Below are 22,850 nucleotides of genomic sequence, written 5' to 3'. Positions count from 1 at the left end.
CGAATGTACAGAAACAGGTATGCAGAAAAGCACCATCTACAAATCCATGCAGCTCCCTAAGCTCTTCTAAAAACAACAGACTAAACCAGGATTTGGTTCTGCTTCCTCCCAGGACATCTACAGCCTAAACAAGCCTGACAACATAATTAATATGATTGACTCAATAACCTCCAGCTAGACTGAGGTCCTAAAACACACAACTTCGCGATAATCGTCCCAGATTCCCTTTGATAGCATACAAAGTCTAGCAAGATTAGCCAGATAGGCTCTGTGCCAAGAAGCTGGCAGCGTGAAACTCACAGCAGAGCCCTGAGCACAGCTTATGGGACCTGCTGCAAAGGTTGCTGAGGTAAGGAGACTAATCAACATACCTGTTGATAACAGGATGGCCCAGGGACTCCAGCACCAGGTTCCAGCTCATGCGACATTTACTGGTTCCAAGGATTTCTTGGATCACATCTGTCAACATCAGAGACAAAGCTTTAGGAACAGCACGTCTCCACTGTAGTAAAATGGGCTCAGCCTCCTCCTGGAGGGTGCCAAATCAACGTTTGTGATGGTGCTCTGAGCCTGAGGCATCTCATGCACGATATTACCACGAGAAAAAACATCCAGGGACAGGAACTGATTGCCAGGAAAGTGCTTCAGCCTGGAACAGCATACACTGGTAGCACTTTTCCATCCCCAAAGGATACTAAGGGCCCCTTACACTGCAGCAAGGAGTTAAAAGTTCAGGCTACACTCACATGGATTAGGCAGCAGCTGCTTCAATGCCAAAGGTCCCCATGTCAAACTTCAGGAGGGAAATCCAGTGCAGCTGCACTCATGATTTCAGCCCAGTGGAAAAGCCACTCTGTCATCTCTAGAGCAAGAAGCCAAGCGATTGCTGCATGCCACAGGCTGGCCTGAGCCCCTCCTTTCTGGAGTGGCTGAGCAGGAACAGCACCACCAGCACTAAGAAGGAATGTGTGGCAATCTGCACCTGGGAACCACCAGGACACATGCCCTTGCTCTCTAAGCTGGGCTGTTCCCTAAGTGGTTGTGCAAACTGCCTAGAACTGGGAAATTGTTGATTTGCCTTGCAGGAAACCATCCAACCACAAAGGTTGGGAACATTTCTCAGTGCCTTGGCACAAGCAGACTCCATCATGGTAAACGTATTTCCAGAGATGCCAATGCACTGGAGGGTTCCCCAGCCTCACCTGCAGCTCCTGCCCCATCTCTGGTGCCCACTTACCAGGCAAGATCCCCATCAGGCTCTGCAGGGCCTGCTCTGCTGCTGCTTTCTTCTGCTCCTCTGTCCTGGCTGGTTTAGGCACGGCTGGTAAAACTCCTCCGGGCCAGATGGATTCCTGCAGCAGCTGGAGGTACTGGACCCAGCGCTGCGTGCAGGTCAGGTTCACCACCTGGACCTCCAGCCACCTGTGGCACAGGGCAGGAGAGAGAGATCAGAAATGTCAGACTTGTACCAACTACAGAGCTTTTTGCTGAGGCCACGGAGGGGAAATCACCTTGCTGGGCAAGTTAACATGCACTTTTCAAGTGTGTACATACATAAAATACATTTTCACAAGTTAAATTAGCTGAGTTTTCCTGTGCACCAGATTTAGGTAAATGTTTCCCATCTTACAAACACATGTGAAGTCACAAAGGAAAAGCAAAAAGCAGTGAAAAGCTCCATTGCCCTGCTGCCCACGAGAAATCAAATGAGTTAACGGGTCTCTGGAGACAGCCTGGCTAAGGGATACAACTGAAGTGATGTCCATGCACAAGCAGATGACAGAGCTCAAAGAGCTGGGAGAACCACCCCCATCTCCATCTTTCAAAACTGTTGCTTTAACTCTAAAACAATCCCTGTGAACGACTGGAAGGATGTGAACGTGGTCTGGCAACCAGCACTCCCCTCATCAGCCCCTCTGCTACTAAGAGAGTCAAGGGTGTCTTGTTGGGAGACCAATATGCACCCTCCCAGGACGGTGAGGCATGAATATCCTGCTGCTTCACACTCATCTCCCTGCTCCCCTACTGCCCAGCCCAGCCCCGTCCCCCTGTTGCAGGCAATGAACTCACTGCAGCTCCCATCCAAACCCCGTGCTGCTCATCTATTAAAAGGAAGCGTAGGTACCTGCCAACAAAACCACTCGCTGGCCCTCCTGCTGGGCCAAAGCGTGCCCTTTATATGGCAACAACCTGCAAATCCCAAGGCTGCGCCGCAGGAATGTCACTCCACAAAAGGGCCCTGACGAGTTTGCAGCCAGGGCAGGGGAGATTTGTCAACGCCACCCAAGCTGGTCAGGGGAAGTTTCTCCATCAATCAGGCGGACCCTCTTTCCAAGGTGTTAAATCACTTCCCTGTGCAGCAGCAAAGGCCATGGCCATCAGTCAGGACTCACCACCGCCTAAAATCTTTCCCCGCCAGAACAAGGGGGAGCCAGCGGCCAAATCCTTGACGCCACCGAGGTCAACGGGAGGGTCCCCGTTGACTTCTCGGGGCCGGGACTCGCCCGCGGCCGCCGTCCTCAGCAGCAGGAGATCCAGAGACAGAGAGGAGCGTTGGGCCGGGGTGGGCAGGGAGAAGGCTTGGATTTCGCCAGCACTTCCAGAGTCCCAGAGGAGAGGAGTCCGCGAGCGGGGCCAGGAGACCCGTTCCTCTTGGCAGCTGGCGTTCGTGCTTGCAATTCCGTCACCACTACGCCCCGGCAGCTCACAGTACATCCAAGAGCATGGGCCCTGCCAAGGCAAACTTTATTTAACCTGCGCTCTGCCAGACTGTCTGCATTCTTCTCAGGCGAGGCATTTGGGCCAAGGGCGTCTTTCCCCATGCAACCAGGGCAGCGCCACCAGAACATCAGGAATAGCAGCACCTAAAGGTAAGCGGGCAAAGGGCAGGTACCGCTCCCTTCTTCAGCAGGAATCAAGATGCCTAGCTGCAGGCTGGTAGGGCTGCACACCTAGGAGAGACCAGCTGCGAAAGCAAGGAGTGTTAAACCTGAACGGAGCCTGGGTGCAGCAGTGAGGCCAGCAAGCCTCAGGGCAGGGCGGTGCTGGTGCTGTGCCATCCCAGGAACAGCACTGGGGATGGAGACACATGGCCTTTACACCCCGTCTCGCCAGGGACCCCAAGTACTGATGCTGCTACAAGATAGTGCGAGAGATCCACAGCTTGGCTGCCACCAGAATAACAGGACGAAATGTCACGGCGCTGTCTTGTCTAGGAAAAGGCCGCGTCTGAAAGACAATTGTTTAAAAGAGTTTATCTCCAGCAATCCACAGAGTTTAACACCTTTGGATTGTGTAAAGCCTTCCAGCCATCCCCGACCAAATTAAAGTGCTAAACTGTGGCTCCTCGAGGGACAAGAGCTTTCATTAACATGTTTTCATATACAATCTGTTTTCCTAATTGAGAAAACATCTGACAGGCAACAGAAGTTCAGAGACTTGGGGACGGAGCTGCAAACAGAACAACCCCGCGTCTGGGGACAACAGATCCAATGTTGACTTGAATTTCACCTCAGCAACAGTCACTTGTCATCCTTTAAAAGGTTGCAAAAGGCAAAGAACAAACTCTCTTCTCCTTAGGAACGTTCCTAAAATAGCAAAAATTCAAGCAAATAGCGTGGAGAGTGAAAGCTGAACTTCGAGAAGACAGCACACATTTCCAGACAGCTCAAGAGCAGACTGAGAAGTGACGAATGCTGGAAGGCCCCAAACAAACAACCTTCCATCTCTAGCTCTTTTAGTCCTATAAAGTTCCCAGGACGAGGTGACAAGGCCTAGAGGTAACACCTACAGATCTTATCCCGTGTGCATGCATTTGGGTTATGCAAGTGTTTGCAGGTCTTCATTCCCACAGCTGCAAAACACAGCAGGTGGATTTTCACTTCCTCCAGCAGCTCCCTGCCTTCCCGTTTGGGAAGAGAAGAGCAGGAAGGGCAGCAGCTCAGAGGATGGACACTCTGGTGCCCTTTGCCAGCCTACCAGTGTGCGGACCCATCCCAAAAGCAGTAGGAAGAGAGGAACCATCACATCGGTCCCTCTGGCTCAGCACCCTTCCTGCAAGAGCAGCTGATGCCCTCAGATGTTCCAAAAGAGATGATCAGCCTGAGCAGCATTTATTAAATGCCGAGGAGCAAGTTAATTCCTCAGCGCTCACAGCTCTATCTGCAACTCAGGAAGGCTCACACCTAGCTTTACTGAGATCCTACCTGAGCAAACCCCAGGTTTCTGTGGCAAACTGACCTTTCCATCAGGCCTTGCTGCCCCAGTGCTAGGCCAGGCTTAACAGTTGACACTTCTCACACAGGAACTCCAAACACGTGGGCCCAAAGCTGACCTCCACCAGCTGATCACAGACGATTTTTCATACTATTAAAGGATGAAACATTTGAGATCCGTGTGCCACATCAAAAATGCACAACCCCCTGCTCCCAGGTAGAAATAAATCCAGTAAGAAACACAAATAGAGCTATCTTTTTTAAGTTACTATTTCCGTTCTGGTATTTCATGAAGAAGTAGCCTTAATAAGAAAGAAAGAAAAACAAACCCATCACCAAACCATCTCCTTACACTTCAGTGGAGACCAGAAATAGATAGCAAGTGACCTCCTGGGCTCAGACGTTCAAATGCTTTGATAATGCCCAATGCAAAAAGGCAGACTGCAAAGGCTACGAGGTCCTGGCCGTTTGTCTGGAGGAGCATAGCTTGCCCATGCTGTAAGGGTCCTCCGTTTGAAATAGCTGCTGATGGAGGAATGAAATGGCTGCTAAAAAAGAGCTGATTTAATGCCATGGCTTAAGCTGGAACTCCAAGGTCAGCTGAAGGGGCCCATTAAGAGAGAACGGCAGAAATGTCCTGGGAATGAGAAACAAGGCCTGGGTGGTACATACCTTGGCTCTTCTCTGCCCCCTAAAAGTACCGGGGCTGCTAATGCAGGGCAGCCTAGATAAACAGAGTCAGGAAGGACAAAGCACTGTGTAAGGATAGGAGTTTAGCTGGCTCCTCTAAGTGGCCTGCCCAGAGGGTTCACCTGCAGAAGCAGAGCTCATCTCCACGAGTAAAGGCTGGAGAAGTTGGGTTTCTGTTGTATGGAAAAGAAAGAAGGACCACGAATGGTCCAGTGGACAAGAAGATGTAAGTACTATCCAAACTTACACACAGCTGCTCGGTGCTGATAAACCTCTGCTTCTCTTGTCCATCAAGGCTGGGGTAAGAACTGCTAAATTCATTTGAGCTGAGGAATGTTTGGGTTAAGTATTCAAGAAAACCTTCAAATGCTGATTGTGAGTAAAATCTGAAGAAACAGCAACTGTGATTCCCCCCCAAACTGGGGGTTGCAAGGATTCAGACAAACACAACGTAGAGCCCATGTTAGGATGAAGAGGAAGATGGGAATGCCTCTACTAGTCTGCTTTAGCTGTATAAGTACAAAAAGCTCTATAAATACAGATGATTTGTGCAAAACAGTAGCAAGTCCAGCTCAACATCTACCACCTTCCACCCCAGAACAAGGCCCCCATTTCCCCGAGGTCAGTTAACACGGCGTGGCTAACCAGGAGCTCAAAAAGGGCCTGTGAGACCAAGGTAGTGAAAAGGATTTAAGAAGAAGGCAACATCTGGAAATGCACAACGTAGTCAAGCATCTGACTCCTATGAATTCAGGAAAGGCTGATATTTAAATCACCAGCCCATCCCTCCCTTCTCAGTACTTGTCCCCCAAATTCTTCCCCAAATTGTGCCTCAAACCACAAGAATATCCTTAGCTCAAGGGCTCACAAAGAGCAACATTTCAATGCTTTGACTGTAAAACATTTCTTAGCAAAGCTTATAAAACCGAAGGAACAGCTGCAGCAGGCAGTTAGAAGCATGGAAAAACACAAAGGGAGCGCTTTTGCCCCCAGGCTCAGCTTTTAGCACCTGCTACTCCAGCCCACGTTCACCTTCCCCGCACGGCCGCCAGCAGCAACACGTGCAGCTGAGTGCTGGCACGCTCTGCTCAAACACCTTCAGAGCAAACCCACACTTGTCCAGGCCATCGGTAAACTCTTTGGAGAGGAAGGAAATAGAAAAGAAAAAAAAAAAAGAAAGAAAGAAAAGAAAAAAGCCCTCCATAAATCAAACACGAAGCATCCCGAGTCCTTTTAAATTTCTGGCCAAAGGCACACACGCAAAAAGTAAACTATCCTTCTCGCCTTACTGGAAACGTTCCTCTCCTGCTGCCCTATAAAAAGTTTACAATTGTATATGCTACGAACAATGCGTCCTGTACCCCTGCCCGAGCACACGGTGATGAAGTGTTTGACCAGCGAGGCAGCGGCCCCGTGGCCGAGTGCCTGCCCCTCGAACAGAGTGTCTTGCCAGCCTCACACCTCCCAAACCCAGCGCAGCCAAGGGCAGCACACCGGAGGAAGGAAGAAACAAACGGAGCTGCGGGGAGCTGACCCAGGTAGCGTTGGCATCCGACGTGCCCTTACGCTGTTACACTTGCCTGCAGCAGCGCAGGGCAGTGGGATTTATTTTATCTGCTCGACCCAGCCCTGAGACGTGGAGCTGGGAGAGGTGGGCACGGGCGACACTTTGGGGAGGGCAGGAGGAAAACCAGACCGCTCCCTACTGCTTGCAGGCATCAAGCTGTACCTCGGCATTTGGATTTGGGGCACGCTGCTGCCGCTGCCACTTCACACGCTGCTCTCTCCTAAACACACCTGCTGCAAAAAGAAAGCTGGTGAACACAGAGGGCTCCAGCTCTCACATCCTCCTGCAGTGAGTTAACCGAGCCGCTCTGCTGCGTTTTTGCTCTTCTGAAGTTAGATCTCCCTGCAACGCCATGGGGCTCAGGAAAGGGGGGGGAAGCTACATGATTAAAAATCGTCCCAAAAACCCCTTGATTTTTAACAAAGCATCCCGGCTTTCGATAACATCTTCATCAAGTATTTATTGAGCCAATTAAGCTCTCAGCAGTGCCCCAGGGAGAGGCCAGGCTGTCTCAGCCAGGTCCTGCTCAGAGCAGATTGCTTCATTAGCCCACTTCAGAAACAAAATACATAAAAACACCATTAACCCTTCACAAGCCCGGGGAAACTAAAACCTGCAAGGAGAAATCATTTCCTTGCAATCCTTTTCTCCTTTGTCTCCTCTACTTGCAATAGGAAGTTACTTTTTCTTCTTAATTTGGAAAAAAAAAAAAAAAGTTGGCACGTATCTAATTGCTGAAACAGAGTCAAAAGGAAAAAAAGAGATGCAGTTAAAATAATGTTGCAATTGTTATCAAAGCACAGAGCGCTTGCTTCGTTCCAGCGGCTGTTTTTGGAAGAATGCTGCTTCTAGATGAGGGGAAAAAAAAATTGTTTGGGACAGAGATTCAAAGCCAGATCCAAAATTTCCAGGTGCTTGGAGACAACTGAATCGAGGCCTGTTTCCAAGCTGATTTTTATTTACTTTACACACACACGAAGACACACGCAGTCCCGAGGACTGCTTTTGCTGACATACCACAGGCCTGGGGTTCCTATTGCTCCCTGCAGCTCCGATAGCCAAGTCCAGTGACAAGGAGGAAGGTGCCATAATGTGGCTCCCCTGCACACAAACTCTTGCTGGCATTAGCTGGGACACGGGCTCGCACCACCAAGCAACCCCAGCACCTCTGCAGCCACACAGATATATCTGCCCCTGGTGCAGAGGTGCTTGCTAAACGTGCCCGCATCAGCTCCCCAGGGAACAACCCAGAAGAGATCGTATTTGGAGCAACTAAATCCATTCTGCCACTGCTCCTTTGGCAGCTTGCTTCTGCCAGCAAAGCTTGGAGGTGCTGCCCGAGCGGCGCTGTGAGCTACCTGCCAGCCACGAGGCCAAAGGAAAGAGGGAGCAGTGGTGCTGGGAACAGCTCGGGCACAAACCAGCACGGCTCCTCCTGGGGCCAGCCCTGGGCAGTGCCCTTTTCAGAGATAACACCAGCAGGAACAGTATCTGCAGTGAATACCTGCCTGAGCACGGCCACGTCCTGCCCTGGGACACCCCCTACACCTGGTGACATGGGTGTGGAGCTCACCTACAGCTCTGCACTCACCTGGCCCCGCTGTTGGACACAGCCCTGCATGCCCACAGGGCTCAGGACGGCCAGGACGTGTCACTTGTGGGCAGCGTGTTCCCAAAGAGCCCGGGGCTGCAGGTGCTTGGCTGCCCGAGCAGGCAGGTTTACTCAGGGACATTTAAGAGGGTCAGGCAACACTACACGCCAGTGGCACTTTCAGGTCAAGAGGATTGAGGAGGCTGCCAAGGGTCTTTGTTTTTGCCAGTTCTGTTGGCACAGAGATCAAGGAAAAAAAGAGGGAAGAAGAAAACAGAAAAATCAGCGAGCAACACCCTGAAGCTACGAGCTCCTTGACTCACACCAGCAGTTGCACAAGGGCCTGTGATACCTGGCCTGGAGCTGATGGGCTCCAGCACGGGGCCCCAGAGCCAAGAGGACAGCAAGAAGGCGAGGGCAGTCCGAGGTAGTGCATGGGGTAACCTGCAACAGCCTACCTGAGCCCATCCTGCGTGATGGTCACAGCACCGTGCCACATCCCTGCTGAAGGAGGGACAGGAGGCAGAGGCACACAGTGTGCTGAGGCATCCTTTGGACCAGCACAGATGGCTGGATTGCTGCAGGGACCCCAAATTTGGCTGCAGTGCTGCTCGGCTGAAGACCCAGGACCCCTGTTGATCACAGGCAATGGAAGCTGGTCCAGGATGCTCTCACCTGGAGGGGCTGGAGGTGGCTGTAAGCTGAGCGAGCAAGCCCCTGGCAGCAGGGCTAAAGAAACCAGCCACATTGCTGAACTGCCACCACTAGTGCACGTGGTGAATCAGCAATGGGGGGACAGGAAACTTGATGGCACACAGGCAGGGATGGCAAGAGGGGATGGTGGTTTTCACCCCGACGAGGAATAATCCCTGTAACAGCCAACTCCAAGAACATTCTGGGGACAAGGGACATGTCCTGCTCTCCCCAGCCTTGCAGCCCCCATTGAAAACGCACTGAATATCCTAGACAGCACTGGAAAGGCATCCTGGAATAGCCCACAGCCCTGCAGGCTCCAGCACTGGGGCCCTGCAGCACTGAACAGCCCTGCTCTGCCCTGCTGCCTACCTGCACACCCTGCAGACAGCCGGCAGCTCCCCCTCGTGCCAGCAGAGGCGACGCACCGCAGGCAGGGACAGCAGCCTGAGCCTTGTGTGAGTGCAGAGCCAGAGCTGGAGAGGAAGCCCCATGAGGAAAACTAGAATTTGGCAAAGCCAGCCAGCCCCATGGGTGCCAATGTACAGGGAAACAGAGCTAGAACTTGCAAGGAACTGTGACCACAAAAGCCAGGTGGCCATCTGTAACCTGCCTCCTGCCTGTCCCTGGGTCTCTGGCTACGTCTCACGGGCTGGAGCATCACCTCTCCAAATCCACGCGGATTCCCAGCCACCCACAAGGGCTCTAGTCCATTCTTGCTTCAAGAACGGTGATTTCAGAAGAGGAGACTGCTTGCTGGGGGACAGCAGCTCTTGTAGCCAGTTCCTGCCAGCTCCTGGCAGGCTGCTTTGCTGAGGAAGAGGACTGGAGGCGCACCAGTGACTCAAAACAAACAGCAAGGCAAGCAGCTGAGCTCCTGGGGAAGGCAGAGGTGCTTCGTGTTTATCTGAATGTGGAATGCAGCACTCCAAGCTGCCTGCTGCATGTGTGCTCCCCTAAACACACAGCCACCACTGCTGGGGTTACGGGGTGTGACAGGTCCCCTCCTGTCAGCTCGGCGGTTTGCATTGCTGTGGCTCTCTTGTGATGCACGGGAAGGGGAAGCCAGCAGCTCTGCTCCTGGACCTGCACTGCACCACGCTCCTACATATAAATCCTCCCCAGAATCCTGGGCTCTGCTGGAAGGAGATGCAGACCCGGGAGAGCCCCAGTAGGGCAGGATGGGCTCTACCTGGCTCCTGCTGGACCCTGACCCAGTGACCAGCGTGCCACCAGGGACACAGCGAGGGCAGGGCGCGGGGTCACAGCCGCAGAGTGGCTCGCATGCTTGCCGTGTATTTTTAACGCCGCTTTGACTCACGGGCTCCAAAAAGCACACAGATTCTCCAAATGCTTTTTAGCTCTTTCCCCGAACACCCTCGGGGCCCAGAATAGCCCCAACTACCCGCCTCTGCCATCAGGTTCCTGTTGCAGCCTCCTGGTGAGAGCGAGATCTCCATTCCCAGCCCAGGGAAGGGAAGCAGCAGCCGGCCAGAGGAGGGGCACAGAGCAGGGTTTGGTTACAGGCAGGGAGAGGCACACAGAGCCTGCTGGAAGCGCTCCTTGGCCCCAGGGTTGCCTGGGCTCCCAGCAAGCCTCCTCTCCACCCACCTCTCCTTTCTGCTCCAAAAAAGGATCACTCCCTGTTACATAATGGGATGAGCGCCCCGCTCAGATGCGGGCTTGCAGACGCGGCCTCCCTTTTACTTAACAATACCTTTTTCGGTCATACTGCCGTCCTCGCTGCCGAGCTGACAGTCAGGGGAGACGGATAGTGCCTGGCTCCGGCTACTTCTGCTACAGAGAGGAGAAAGAGGAGTGTAGAGGGATGCTCCCTGCAAACGGAGTGGGATGGGGAGCTCTGGCTCACCAGCAAGGGAATGCCGGGCACTTCGTGACAGCACAGGGGTCCTGTGGGCACCACATACCTTAGAGATCAAGTTCCCAAAGGAGAGGGAGCTGGTTTTCTGGATAAATTTGACCTCTCTGTTGGTGTTTCTTTGATTTCTCTGCTCTCCCATGAGGCACACATGGTGCACAGCAGCAGCAATGCCCATGGAGGGGGCTGCAGGAGCAGCACGTTTCCCAGTGACCAAGCAGAGAAGCCTCCAGCAGCAGCCCCCTCCTGACACCCAAAACACAGCTGGGTCGGTTTTCCAAAGCCCACCACGTAACCCAGCTGCTGATGGGAACAGAGGAGGGCTTCCTATCAGGGAGGGATGACTCCACTTGTGCTTTGTAATTAGCCACAGTTAGGGACAGGCTGTGTGATGCCTGCCACCTCATGTTTGTCCACCTCTTCTCAGAGACAGGAGCAATGATGCCTCGAAGAGCACACGCTCCCAAACAGCTTCGGTATCTCTCCACCTGCACAGGGTACCCCGACACAGTGCCTGCCTGAGAACCTGAACGAAGGCTGTGCTAGGTCCGGCCTAGCAATGATAAAGTTGCCAATGCTTAAATGGAACAGAAATGCCACCTTGTGCCCTCGGACAGGCAGTTGGCATAAAGTCTGAGCCAGAGAGCTCTTGATCTGCTCAGGGCAGCAGGGACCACCTGGGTCAGCCACGAGCACCCATCTCAGCCCCCCTCCTGCTCAGGTATCACGAGAAGGGCCAGGGTGCCCTGGAAAGCTGGCAGGGAGCCCTCCTGCTCCCACACCTCCTCCACTGCAGGGATACCTACATCCCTCATCTCAATCATCTGTCTAGGGCACTGAGCTCTGCTCTCCTACCAGATCACAGCTTCTGTAACAGGCAGATTTGGGCTGCCCCCAGTTCTGTGCCCACTGCAGTGTCCTGCCCCCTGCGTGGGCTTCCAGCATCACTGAAACCTCTCACCTTGCTTCAGGATAAGACAACCTCTACCCTGATACTCTTTCCATTCAGGGGACCAAAGCACAGCCCTCACTGTTGGGGTGGCAGCTGCAGCAGCAGGAGGAGTGGGGGGTATTCCCTGCAGCAGCCCCCGAGTAACACCTTCCTGGCAGCAGGTCAGCTCTCCCTGCCAGCTCCTTTCCTTCCCCAGCCCCTCCGCACCAGACACGCCGACTCCCGATTGCTCCAGAACAAGCCCAGAGCCAGTGTCAACACACAGCTATCAGCACAGACACACACAGACCCAGGGACATGTAGTTAGCTCAAAAGGTTCTTTTTACACCCTGCGGGAGGTCCTGAGCGTGGCACCAAGGGCTCGCAGGACCTCCCGTCTCCCTTCCAGCCAAAAGTTTGCTTGCATACAGCACTTTCAGGTTCCCCCAGAGCCACTGAAGCAGAACCACTACAAACACATTCATCCTCATGTTCCTCTGCTAGCACAACACGCAGAGCTCCTCCACCTTCCAGGGCCAGGCATGTGCTTTGTGTATGACAGCTTCTCTAGTGGAAAATACCAACGCCACGTGTCTGTGCTGCAGGCCCCCTGGGTGACGGGGACACTGCTTATTAGGAGGTGATGACGTGCACGCTCAAGCTCTCATACCTCCGTGCTTACACACAAGGATTGGGTTCCAGCTCACTCCCCAAAACACCAAACCCGTTTTGGAGAAGCGGGAACGACACCCACCTCCTCCCACGCAAGGAAACCGACTTGGAGTGACTGCCAGCAGCCCCTGACCTCAAAGTGCTTCGGCAACCTCTGCTGAGGGCAGCTCAAGTTACCACCCAGGTTACAACGTGCTACCCTGCACATTCTGATGCCGGCTTTCAACATCTCCTGTAGAAGATAGGGTGCAGGAGTGGGAAAAACACTGCTCTGAGGCTCCCCCTAGCCAAAGTTCTCCTGGGAAGGCTTATCTTTTACTCCAAAGGACCACATCCTCAGCTAGCGATAGTCACCGACTTACAAAAGAAAACAGAAATGCTCTCTATTTGTGTGTCTTGGCCCAATGCCTTACCACACAGAGGCACTGGCCTCAGAAAAGCTTGGCAAGTGCATACCAGCTGGAAAGGAAATCTTTCCCTAATACATCTGTGGGTCAATGCCCAAGGCACAAGCATTATTGGCCCACTGCAGACTGGAGAGGGACACATCAGGGAGAGCAAAGACCCTGGGAGATTGCAGTCCAAGCTGTTACTTGACAATTCCCTGTTCCCTGTGCCTGTTTGCTCTCCTTTTGCAGAAAGAAAAAGCTGAGGCCCCAGGCTGCAGTAGACCAGTAGAAGCCATTTCCTGCCTGGAGGGCTGAGGAGATGGGTACACTTGCTCCTTCAGTGAGGTAGGAAGCTTCTCACTCACAGGGCTGGATCCTTCCTTTCCCCTGTGTTATGAGGCAGAAGGCTGTCCACTGGGGTCATGTTGCTGCTCACAGGGAAAGCAGCTTACCTTGAAAACCTCCAAGATGCTCACTGCATGTACGCATTACACCTCCTCTACAAGCCCCTGATGTTTGATGCAACAGAAAGTATTTATCTGCATTCAGATAAAAACTCTGGTTTAGTCTCACTCGAGAGGCAGTGCTGCCAGAGAGCTGTGAGGTTGGTCTCTGAGGCCGTACCTTTGAATGAGGGTCCCAAAGAGCAGGTGAAAGACCTTCTGGATGTCCTCTGTGCAGAGCCAGCTCCAGTGATCCATCAGGAGCAGGCGCAGCAAGTCCAGGGCCAGGTCAGCCAAAGCTGTCTCTGAGTCTGCAAGGAGGAAGAGGAGTCTCAGATGAGGAAGCCAGCTCAGATCCTAGGCAAATATGGTAGAAAGCATCACCTGAAACCCACCTGTTTAGCCAAGAGCCTGAATGATGCTCTGCTTCCCAGCCTAACACTTCATGCCACGTGCTACAGCATAGCCAGCCTGGGGCTCCTGCCCTCCCAGCATCCTGCCCTGAGCACTCATTTCCTCTTCCATTCAAGCAGCACCATCCTTTTCTTTGAAGGGGCACACCAGAACTTGACTGCTCCAAGAGCAGCTTTGCTCAGTTCCTACTCGGTTCAGCTGAGGGATTATCAAGTCCCAGCCCATGCACAGGGATGGCAGCATGCCCAAAGCAGGTGAGATGAAAATACTGACTGCACATCGATGAGGAATATCTTTCCCAGTCTCCCTCAACAGTTCCCCCTCTTTCAAGGCAGTTTTCCAGGCACAAGGCTCCAGTTGGTGTCTGTGGGCTGCCATCGTGTGGCAGGTCCAGGTCTCAGCAGGAAGATGTAACAAACATCTGCACACACCAGATGCATCAGTCCTGACAATAACCCCTGTGCATGCTGACATATCCTGGGTGATGCTGACCGGGAACAGCAAAATCTTTCTTATTCCCAGATGGATGTCAAAGCCTACAGCACACATTCAGCTTGCTAAAGCGACCTGCATGCTGCTTGGCCCCAAAGCGTTGTAGCTGAGGTGCAGAACAAAGCTGTTAACACACCACAAACCTGTCTGACACAACCACTCCTAGGCCAGCACCCCAGCCTGCACTGCCACGGCTGCTCTGTCAGCAGGGTGAGTTACTGCACAGCAGCAGCTCCTGCTCTGCTGGTCCCCAGCACCTCATTTTTCAGCCACTCTCCCCCCGTGGAGAGGCAGCAGGCCCACTGGAGATAACGGGGAGAGGGATTCTGAACCCTGGCTTGCCTCCTTCCCTCCCTGCTGCTCACTACTAACTCCAGGCCGTTCATTTGGAGACGGCATCCGAGTGCGCTCAGTGCCTCTTCTCTGGGCCATGCACAAGTCAGTCCTTGCTTTGCCCTTTGAGCCTTGACTTCCCTGAGCTAAAAGCAGAGCAGGCTGTTTAGCATCACTGCAGGCCCACAGGAAAGGAGTCGGGATGAAGTTCTGTTTATTCCCATTAGATCCAAGCCTCCTTCCCCAGGGAGCTGCTGGCCAACCCCTCCGAGAGGTCACCCAGCGAGCAGACAGGGATGCTGGGTGCCTTCAGCCAGTCCCTCCCCACATCCATTCCCCTCATCCTGCCCTGTCTCAGCTCTGAGGCATCACAGACCTGCAGGGATTTGACATCAATTACACAGGATTTCTTTGAGAGTTCTTCTAACTTGGCCTGCCTGTATCTCTTGTCCTCTGCACGGAGCACTGACCTCCGATTCCAGTCCTGCTGCCCAGCAGCCCCAAAACAACTGCAGGCATGTGGTTCAAAGATTACAGGCCAGGCTGGTAGCACAGGCTAGGTTTCAGAATACCAGACCCATCTTGTCACAAGCATGTGCTTTCACTCAGAGCTTGCCAAACCTGAACCACTGGAGTGAAGTTTTTGGAAAGTTCCAGCTGATACAGCTCGGCTATTCCAAGAAGAAGATTAGAGAACATATTTTTGCTCGTGCTCAGGATAATCTTGTAACTGCTCTGAGAGGACAGAGGACCTCTGTGCTTCAGAGGAGAGATCTATAACCAGAAAGGGAACATTGTTCCTCGAACTGAGGTTACACATTTACTACTCCCACCAAATTCATCCAAACTTAACAACCTCAAATGTCCTTTTATAGTGTATGAACATATCAAGGCTAACTTTAGACTACCAAGAAACTGTTATTTGGCAATTTAACAGAGCCTGATTTTACAACATTAGCAATTTATGTAGCATGTCCTTAAGAAGTATCTCTGAAGTAACTGCAGCAAGTACACCAAGGTGAAGATCTACAGTGACAGAACCAAGCCAAGACCCAGTTTGCTTCCAATAGCAATAAGGATCTCCTAACAGGACTGGAAAAGACTCGGCTTGCCTTCTCTTTAATGGAGGTGCAACAGGCATGGGACCAGCTCCTTGTGCTCAAGACCCTGCGAGCTGAGTGTGCAGGCTCTCAGCAGGCAGCTGCTGCAGTACCAGGGGAGAGAGCCTGAAACAGGGCTGAACTCACCTGTGTCTGTGTCTGGATGTACCCCCTGTTCCGACGGGCCCAGCCTGTCTGCATCCTCCTGTGTGGGGCGTTCCTTAGCTTCTCTGCTTCCCTCACCCTCAGGAGCTTTGCTGGGGACTGCCTCCAGCAGCTTCTCCTGCTTCTGGATGAAGGACTCCATAGCAGCCAGCGATATGGTGCCAGAGACCTACAAAAGCACCAGTGTTAGCACCACAGTCTCCACTGCTCAGACAGCCCCACCACCACCTGATTTGCAACTTGCTCTATCCAATGGCACAACAAGGGCTGCTCATTGCCCTTCTGCAAAGGCCTGGCGTGTGGGAACAAGGCTGTAGCAACCACAGCTTTGTGCCCATAGATAATTCCAGGCCAGCATCCAAACATGGCAATGATTAGGATCACGGAAGGATCACAAAGAGGAATCTGAACTTACAGCGCTGCCCTCCCTCACGGAGTACACGATCCTGTCATGGGCTTCACTCACACTCAGCACTGGAGTGATTTTACTGGATGAAAACCTCAGCCTGGACCTGAAGAGGAAAAACACATCATGGTCAGGATTTTCTCCACGAGTGATGAGTTCCCAGTCTCAGCCAAAACCCTGAACCAGCTATGTTTGTCCAGTGTCAAGCCCAAGCTAATAAGTCTGATTAGACCTAAACTGGTTCAGAAAAGCATCTGCCCCCAGGATAACTGAGAACTAGCTGTAGAACCAACCATGTAATGAAAGCTTTAGAGTGCTTTTAGCATTCTTAAACATTGGCATAACCAAGGCTTCCTGGTATCTACCACACACACTTTCTTCCACGGCTATTTGAGATAGAAGCCCACATGCAGATAGGTGCGAGCACATCAGCATAACCAGGAAAGTGTCCAGAAAACTGAGTTGAGACACTCAGCAGGATTGTGAAACCCAATTGTAAACACATATACAGAAAGGACGATGTGAAAGGGCATTTTGGACTTGGGACAAATTGTAAAAAAGTCTTTATCATGAAGGAATGTCCCATTCAGCCAAGAGATTTCAAAAGTTGAACTGCTTTTTTTTTCTTTTTTTAAACTTTTTGTCCAAAGCAGCTTTCCCTAGCAAAACAACTCTTTCCTGGAAAAAAAAAAAGTCATACTCATGCAGAAACCTTCCCTTCTTCTGTAAGGGAACAATCAGTGGCAAGCCCAACAGGGCTCATCACTGCAAGCAGCACCAAACAAACTCTTGGTAAGCAGGAGAGGTGCAATGACCTTTAATGTTACTCCTAAATAAATATTCAAACTTCTACTAGGAAAAGTGATGTGTCACTGCGTAAAGCACATGGGAAAGGTAGGAGTAAGCCTCCGGGTAGACAATACAGGTAAAACTAGCTGGAACACTGCATGTTTTCTTCATCACATTTTGAAATCTGCCCTGAAGTGCTGTGCATGGAGTAATTGTTCTCACCAGCAGCAAACCAATGTCTCACAAGCTGTAGCTGTATTTTGCAGTGACTCACCGCATGTGTAGGTCATGTAAATGCTTATGGGTAAAAAGCAATTCTTCAGGAGCATCAACATCTTTCCCAGCAAATGCCACCACCTCAGCGTTCCCTCAGGAAGAAACCACAGAGAAACCTCGAGCAGAAATTGCTGTGGAAACCTTCAGCGTTCCTGGAGAATCTTTTACCCAAACAGGAACTCAAACACCCTTGCTCAGCATGTGAAAGAGAAAGCAACTCAACTAAAATATGACAGCCACAGATTATCCAAAACAAGGGAAGCATCAAGTCAGTACTTCATGTTGGAGCCAGCTTATTGATGAACTCCACATTCTACATGAAGCACAGGCGAAGCTGAAGGAGCCCTTACTTGTTAGCCTTCTTCCCATCTGTCTGAGATTTCCCATCCACTTCAGACTCGCTAAGATCTTCTGTGGGGCTCTGGGGCTCTGACCTGGGGAATGCTGTCTTCAAGGTATCCACAATGGCATTGACAACAATCTGCAAGAGCCAGGAGTTACATCAATAATTGGTAGGGTTTTCCAGAATAAGAATCAGGAGTTTCAAGATTTGCTGTATCCCTATTTTCCATAAGGAGAAAAAAAAAAAAAAACACACAAAAAAACAAACAGCCCAAACTTTGAGACGGGCTCTGACCCTGTTTAGCTTAATGGCTTTCTGGGCAAGCTCGACCCAGTTACACAGAGTGCATTTTGAGGTTTTTTTTGCTATTACTGCAGCAGGAATGGATATAGACAATAAAGCCCAAGAGGCAAATGCAAAAGGAGAGTCTGAGTGCAATCAAAAGAAGTTCACGTAAGCAGTTTCCCACTTGTCTACCTTGTCTATCCTGGAGACAACAAAGGGCTTCTTGACGAACGCGATTCTGGCATCAGTGTTCAGGGCAAGGAACTCCTGCACCTCCTCACTGTTGGCAATCTCAGGGACTGCACACAGTTGCTGCAAGGAAAGATAACAACTTTAGGTCTTCTTTGAGTCAACTTCCACTTGTGCTTTACACGAGCAGGCTAGGAAAACACCAAATGTGCTCCATTGTCTGTCAGTACAGAGCTGTCCTGATCCACTGCTTTCCAGCTCACAGAAAGCAACAGCTGCCAGCTCAAGGCCCTGCCACATGTAGAGGACAGTCCATTTGCCACCTCTGGCTGTCTGTCACAGACAGGGCAGTTGCCCCTCTGTGGCTCTGCTCAAGACAGCAGGGCAGGGAAAAAAGTAGATATTCTCTGCCTGTACTTTCCCCAGTAATAGTAAAAATAAAAAAATTAGTCTAGAGGCTACTTGTGAAAATGAAACAAACAAAAAACATACTTAAGAGTTAAAAGACACCAGCAGCCAGTGCAAAGCCCAGCTCTCAGGTCTAACAGATCAGCAGTGACCTGATCTCTGCACCAAAGGAGGGGGAATAGTGAGAATCACCTCAGCAGCCATGGGAGGCAGTGGACACCAAGCGGGCAAGTGGCTCACCTTCAAGAAAGATTCTAGCAGACTTTTTCTGGCTTCCACTTTATCGCTGTCCATGTTGCCAAATGGAAGATCAGGGAACAGTTTCTTTGGGCCTTTGATATCTTCAAATAAAACAAATGCATTAGCAAGTGCCAGAAAACTAACAGCTGTATCAAAATCTTAATGCTCTCCCACTTAATACCACCACTACAAGCTGCCCTGCCCCAGCCCAAGATAATATGCTTCCCAGACCAGGCTGACTGAATCAGGCCTTAAATCCATACGGAACCTGCATTCTGCTGAATGTTGTACCATCCGTGCCTTTAACGTCAAAGAATCAAGGACATCAGTTTAGTGAAAAGACTTGAGGTTAATTCCAAAAGCCCTAAAATTCTCAACAAAGCAGTTTTCCAACCCAAACCCCAGATCCATCAATATCAAAGGATTAAGTAGGAACATATTAAATCCAATGATTTTTTGTTTTTAAACAGAAGTAATGGTAGAAAAAAAATATGTTTGCTTCTTAAATAAAGCTCACGTCCAACACTTGTTGTATACAGACAAGATACTTGCAGATACCCATTTCGATATTGCTGCTCACTGCTAAGGAACAAAACTGCAAAAGCAAGCACTGTGATTTAAATGGGAACAAGGATGGTTTTTGTAACACTGGAATTTGCAAGCTGGAAAAAAAAAATCCTCCAATCAGCTCTGCACAGGCAATGGAGGACGCAACAATCATGAACCGCCCAGGCATGCCCTGACAGTGCTGGATAACCCCAGAGCAGAGAGGGAACACAGACTGGGGTGAGAGGAAAAAGGACTTTCACAGAAAGCTGATGCAGGCACTGACTTTTCAGGAACTTGCGGAGCTCCGGTTTCTCTTCCAGTCTGGTCTGGAGGTTGAGGAACTCCCGGTAGCGGCGGTTCACGGTGTGGTAGGCCATTTGCTGAAGGCTGCCCGTGCTGTCACCCTCCAGGGCTGTCTCGTACTGAGGAGGAAAGCAACAGTCATTAATCCTTACCCCAAAACAATCCTGATATACTGTGCTCATTGCTGGCCCCACAACCCCCAAACCCCATGGAGCTCCCGTCCAATAATTTCTCAAGATTGACCCTTCCCTGCATAGCACACAAATCCCTCATGATGAAGGGACTGTGTAAATTGGGATATAAGATGCCAGAAGTCCCACGCAATGACTGGCCAAGGGTTGTATCCCCTTGTCCTGCATCCAAACAGCCACTGTCACCACGCCTGATCTTCCCCTGCTGCCAGACAAAAATCTTTAAGCTACAGAAAGCAGAAGCCCGTATCTCCAAACCCCAGTCCGTGCTGCCCAGCTGGGGCAGGATCTTGAAAAAGGGAGAGGTGCCCAGGGAGCATTTACCTTGACCGTGTACAGGGTGTAGGGGTGGAAGCCAGTCCCGCTGTGCTCCCGGGCAGTGATGGTCCCAGTTATCCGCAGGTTCTGGATGACGACCGGCCCGTCGGGGCTGTTGAGGGGCTCAAAGCTGAAGGTGCTGATGGGAGCTGTCGGGGAGGATGAGAGCAGGGGAAGGTTCTGCCCAGGGTCTGGGGGGCTTTGTGGTGGCACTTCTGATGCCCCCAGTTCTCTCCCCAAGCTGCAGGGCCTCTGCGAGGAGGATTTCCTGGGGACAGGTGGGCTCTCCTCCTCTTTCTCCACTGCTGGATCGATTTGGATGTCAGGGCAGGAGCTCAGAACAAATGCAGAAGGGGGAAGCAGGCCAGCATCCACGCAGGTGCCATTGCTTTCCTCCAAGTCCCCCACACCATCCTCTGAAGTATCTGGTCCCTCGAGCACAGCGGGGGCGTCAGGGAGGGTGTCATCAAGACACTCCTTGGCGGGTGATGGTGCCAGCAGGTCCACATCCTGGCCAGGATCAGGTGCAGGGGACTCCAGCTCCAAACCCTCGCAAGGGAACAGGGAGCCCAGGGCTTGTGGGCGGAGGAAAGGCACCTCTGTGCGACTCAACCCGCTCGCCGTGTCCCCTCCCTCCTCACCAGCAGCCCCGGGCACCTCCGTGGCCCTTGGGGAAGGAGGCAGCCCTGCAGGAGCTGCATCTGGCTGCACGGCAAAGGACAAGCAGTCAGGCACCAGGGGCGCAGGAGGCGCCTCCTCTTCCCGGGGCTTCTTGGAGAAAGCCGCGACGAGCAGCAGGTTGATCCAGTCGGGATCGGCCATCTTCCTGACAGCGGGCAGCAGCACGTTGCAGGCCACCAGCTCCACCACCACGAAGCGTCCCGTCCGCGTCTCCAGGTGGGGCTGGGGCACCAACGCCTGCAGCAGCACCTCCACAGCGGCCCGGGTGTAGCCCACCTCGGCCGACGGGCTGCGGAGGGCTGGATGCGTGCCCGCTATCCGGCTGTACTCCTGCCACAGTGTCCGGCCACCCCCTGGGGCATCCCGTAGGGCCTGGCAGGCCTGCAGGTAGCTCTGCAGGTGGTGGCTGCAGAGGAGGAGAAGGCGTCGAGCCAGGACGTTGCGATCCACCCGCCCCATCCGCCGCCTCAGCTCGGCGGCCAGCCCGGCCATGGCTTTCTCCACCTCGTCCTCGAAGGCGCGCTCGGTGCTGACAGTGCGGTACCAGGAGGAGACGAAATCCCGCACCACCTTGTGGATGGTGCCGGCGATCTCCCGCTCCAGCTGCTCCTCGGCTTGCGGGCTGGCCGGCGAGGGTCTCAGGGTGCCGGCGAAGCGCTCCAGCCTCAGCCGCCAGCCCGGCCGGCTCAGGGCGCGGGGTCCCAGCCAGCTGCCCACGGCCGCCAGCACCCCACAGAGCAACCCCAGTGCCTGCAGATCCAGCAGCAGGCGCAGCGCCAGCAGCCAGCCCAGCACCACCGCCAGCACCAGCAGCTGCCGACGGCCCGGCCGCCGCGGGATGCTCGCCCCGTGGGACGGCATGGTGGGACGGCCACAGCAAGCTATGAGGTGCCTGCTGTGCTGGGGGGCTGCACAAGCACAACCCCAAGGGAGTGGGGTTCCAACCCACCGGGATCCTTATGGGGATACAAACCCAGGGAGAGGGGCTCTGGTCCTCTGGGATCCTTATGGGAATGTAATAGTCAAGGAGCAGGACTGCAATTCACCGGGATCCTTATGGGGATGCAGACTGCAGGGAGAGGGGCTCCAACCCTCTGGGATTGTTATGGGGACACAGCCCTCAGGGAGGGGGTCTCTACTCCCACCAGGAGTCCCTTTATGGGGACGCAGATCCAGGGATCAGGGCTCCAAACCACCGGGATCCTTATGGGAACATAACCCTCAAGCAGCGGGGCTCCATCCCACCGGGATCCTTACGGGGACACAGCCCCAGGGCTCAGGGCTCCAACCCCCCGGGCTCTTTATGGGGCCACACTCCCCGGGCTCAGGGCTCCAACCCGCCGCCCTCTCCCCGCCCCACAGCCCCTCGTTACGCACCGGGCCCCCCGCTCCCACACACCGGCTCCTCGGTTCGGGGCCGGGACCCGGGGCCGGGGCCGCCCCACAGCCGGCCCTACACCGCCGGGCCGCCGCCAGCGAGCAGCGGCAGCCCGCCCCCTGCTCCGTCACTTCCAGCGCTCCCGGTGGCGGCTTGCGGCCCCACAGCGCCCCATAGCGCCCACAGGGCCCTAATAGCGCCCACAGGCCTCACACAGTGCCCCACAGCACACACCGGGTCTCCACAGCGCCCACAGGGCTCACGCAGTGCCCCACAGCACACACCGGGTCCCCACAGCCCCCACAGGGTTCACACAGTGTCCCACAGAGTCCCCCCGCAGCGCCCCAAAGTCCCCACAGAGCCCCCGCCCGCCTCGGTGTGGGCCAAAAAATGCCTGCGCTTGACCAAAAAGTTTGATGTTAGTCCATAAAACAGCCCGCTGGTGGTGCACAAAGAGGGGTCCTGGCGCTGAGCAGCCTCGCCTGGGCTGTGGCACTGTGACAGGGGGCACCCTAAATGCACCTAAACCCCTAAACCGTCCGGGTTCAGCACCAGAAAATGGCATAAAATCGTATCAAAGAGTGGCTCAGGTTGGAAAAAATCAGCACCTCCAGGGATGGGACATCCATAGCTTCTCTATGCAACCTGTGCCAGGGCTGCACCGCCCTCTGAGTGAAGAATTTCTTCCTAAACTCTAATCTAAACCTCCCCTTTTTCAGTTTAAAACCATTCCCCCTTGTCCCTGTCATTATCCAAGCAAAAAGTCACTCCCCTTCTCTTTTATAAGCCCCCTTTAAGTACTGCAAAGCCACAATGAGATCCCCCCAGAGCCTTCTCTTCTTTAGGCTGAGCACCCCCAGCTCTCTCAGTCTCTGCCTTTTTTTTTTTTTTTTTTTTTTTTTTTGTTTGTTTGTTTGTTTT

General features: G+C 52.9%; 1 protein-coding gene across 4 annotated transcripts in view; it reads right to left on the bottom strand.

Annotated features, from left to right (window-relative positions):
• Positions 1-22,057, bottom strand: part of SNX19 (sorting nexin 19) — an 83,628-nt gene extending 61,571 nt beyond the window's left edge. For 2 of the 4 annotated variants that reach the window (XR_011089594.1, XR_011089595.1), the window contains exons 1-10: positions 19,877-22,056; positions 19,342-19,480; positions 18,510-18,610; positions 17,865-17,984; positions 17,395-17,525; positions 15,989-16,085; positions 15,556-15,742; positions 13,251-13,380; positions 1,238-1,422; positions 372-459 (exon numbers count right to left, since the gene is read on the bottom strand). Coding sequence is in view for 1 of the 4 variants with exons in the window: in XM_068659088.1 (XP_068515189.1) it covers positions 372-459; positions 1,238-1,422; positions 13,251-13,380; positions 15,556-15,742; positions 15,989-16,085; positions 17,395-17,525; positions 17,865-17,984; positions 18,510-18,610; positions 19,342-19,480; positions 19,877-21,412 (2,714 nt within the window). In the remaining 3 variants the exon portion in view is untranslated. Of the gene's footprint in view, positions 1-371; positions 460-1,237; positions 1,423-2,393; positions 2,731-13,250; positions 13,381-15,555; positions 15,743-15,988; positions 16,086-17,394; positions 17,526-17,864; positions 17,985-18,509; positions 18,611-19,341; positions 19,481-19,876 lie in introns of those variants that run through there. The other 2 variants (XM_068659088.1, XR_011089596.1) reach the window with 2 other exon arrangements.
• Between the last annotated feature and the right edge of the window lie 793 nt (positions 22,058-22,850).

The sequence above is a fragment of the Anas acuta genome, chromosome 23, assembly GCF_963932015.1.
Source record: "Anas acuta chromosome 23, bAnaAcu1.1, whole genome shotgun sequence".
NCBI lineage: Eukaryota > Metazoa > Chordata > Aves > Anseriformes > Anatidae > Anas > Anas acuta.
This window is presented reverse-complemented; position numbering and strand designations above follow the sequence as displayed.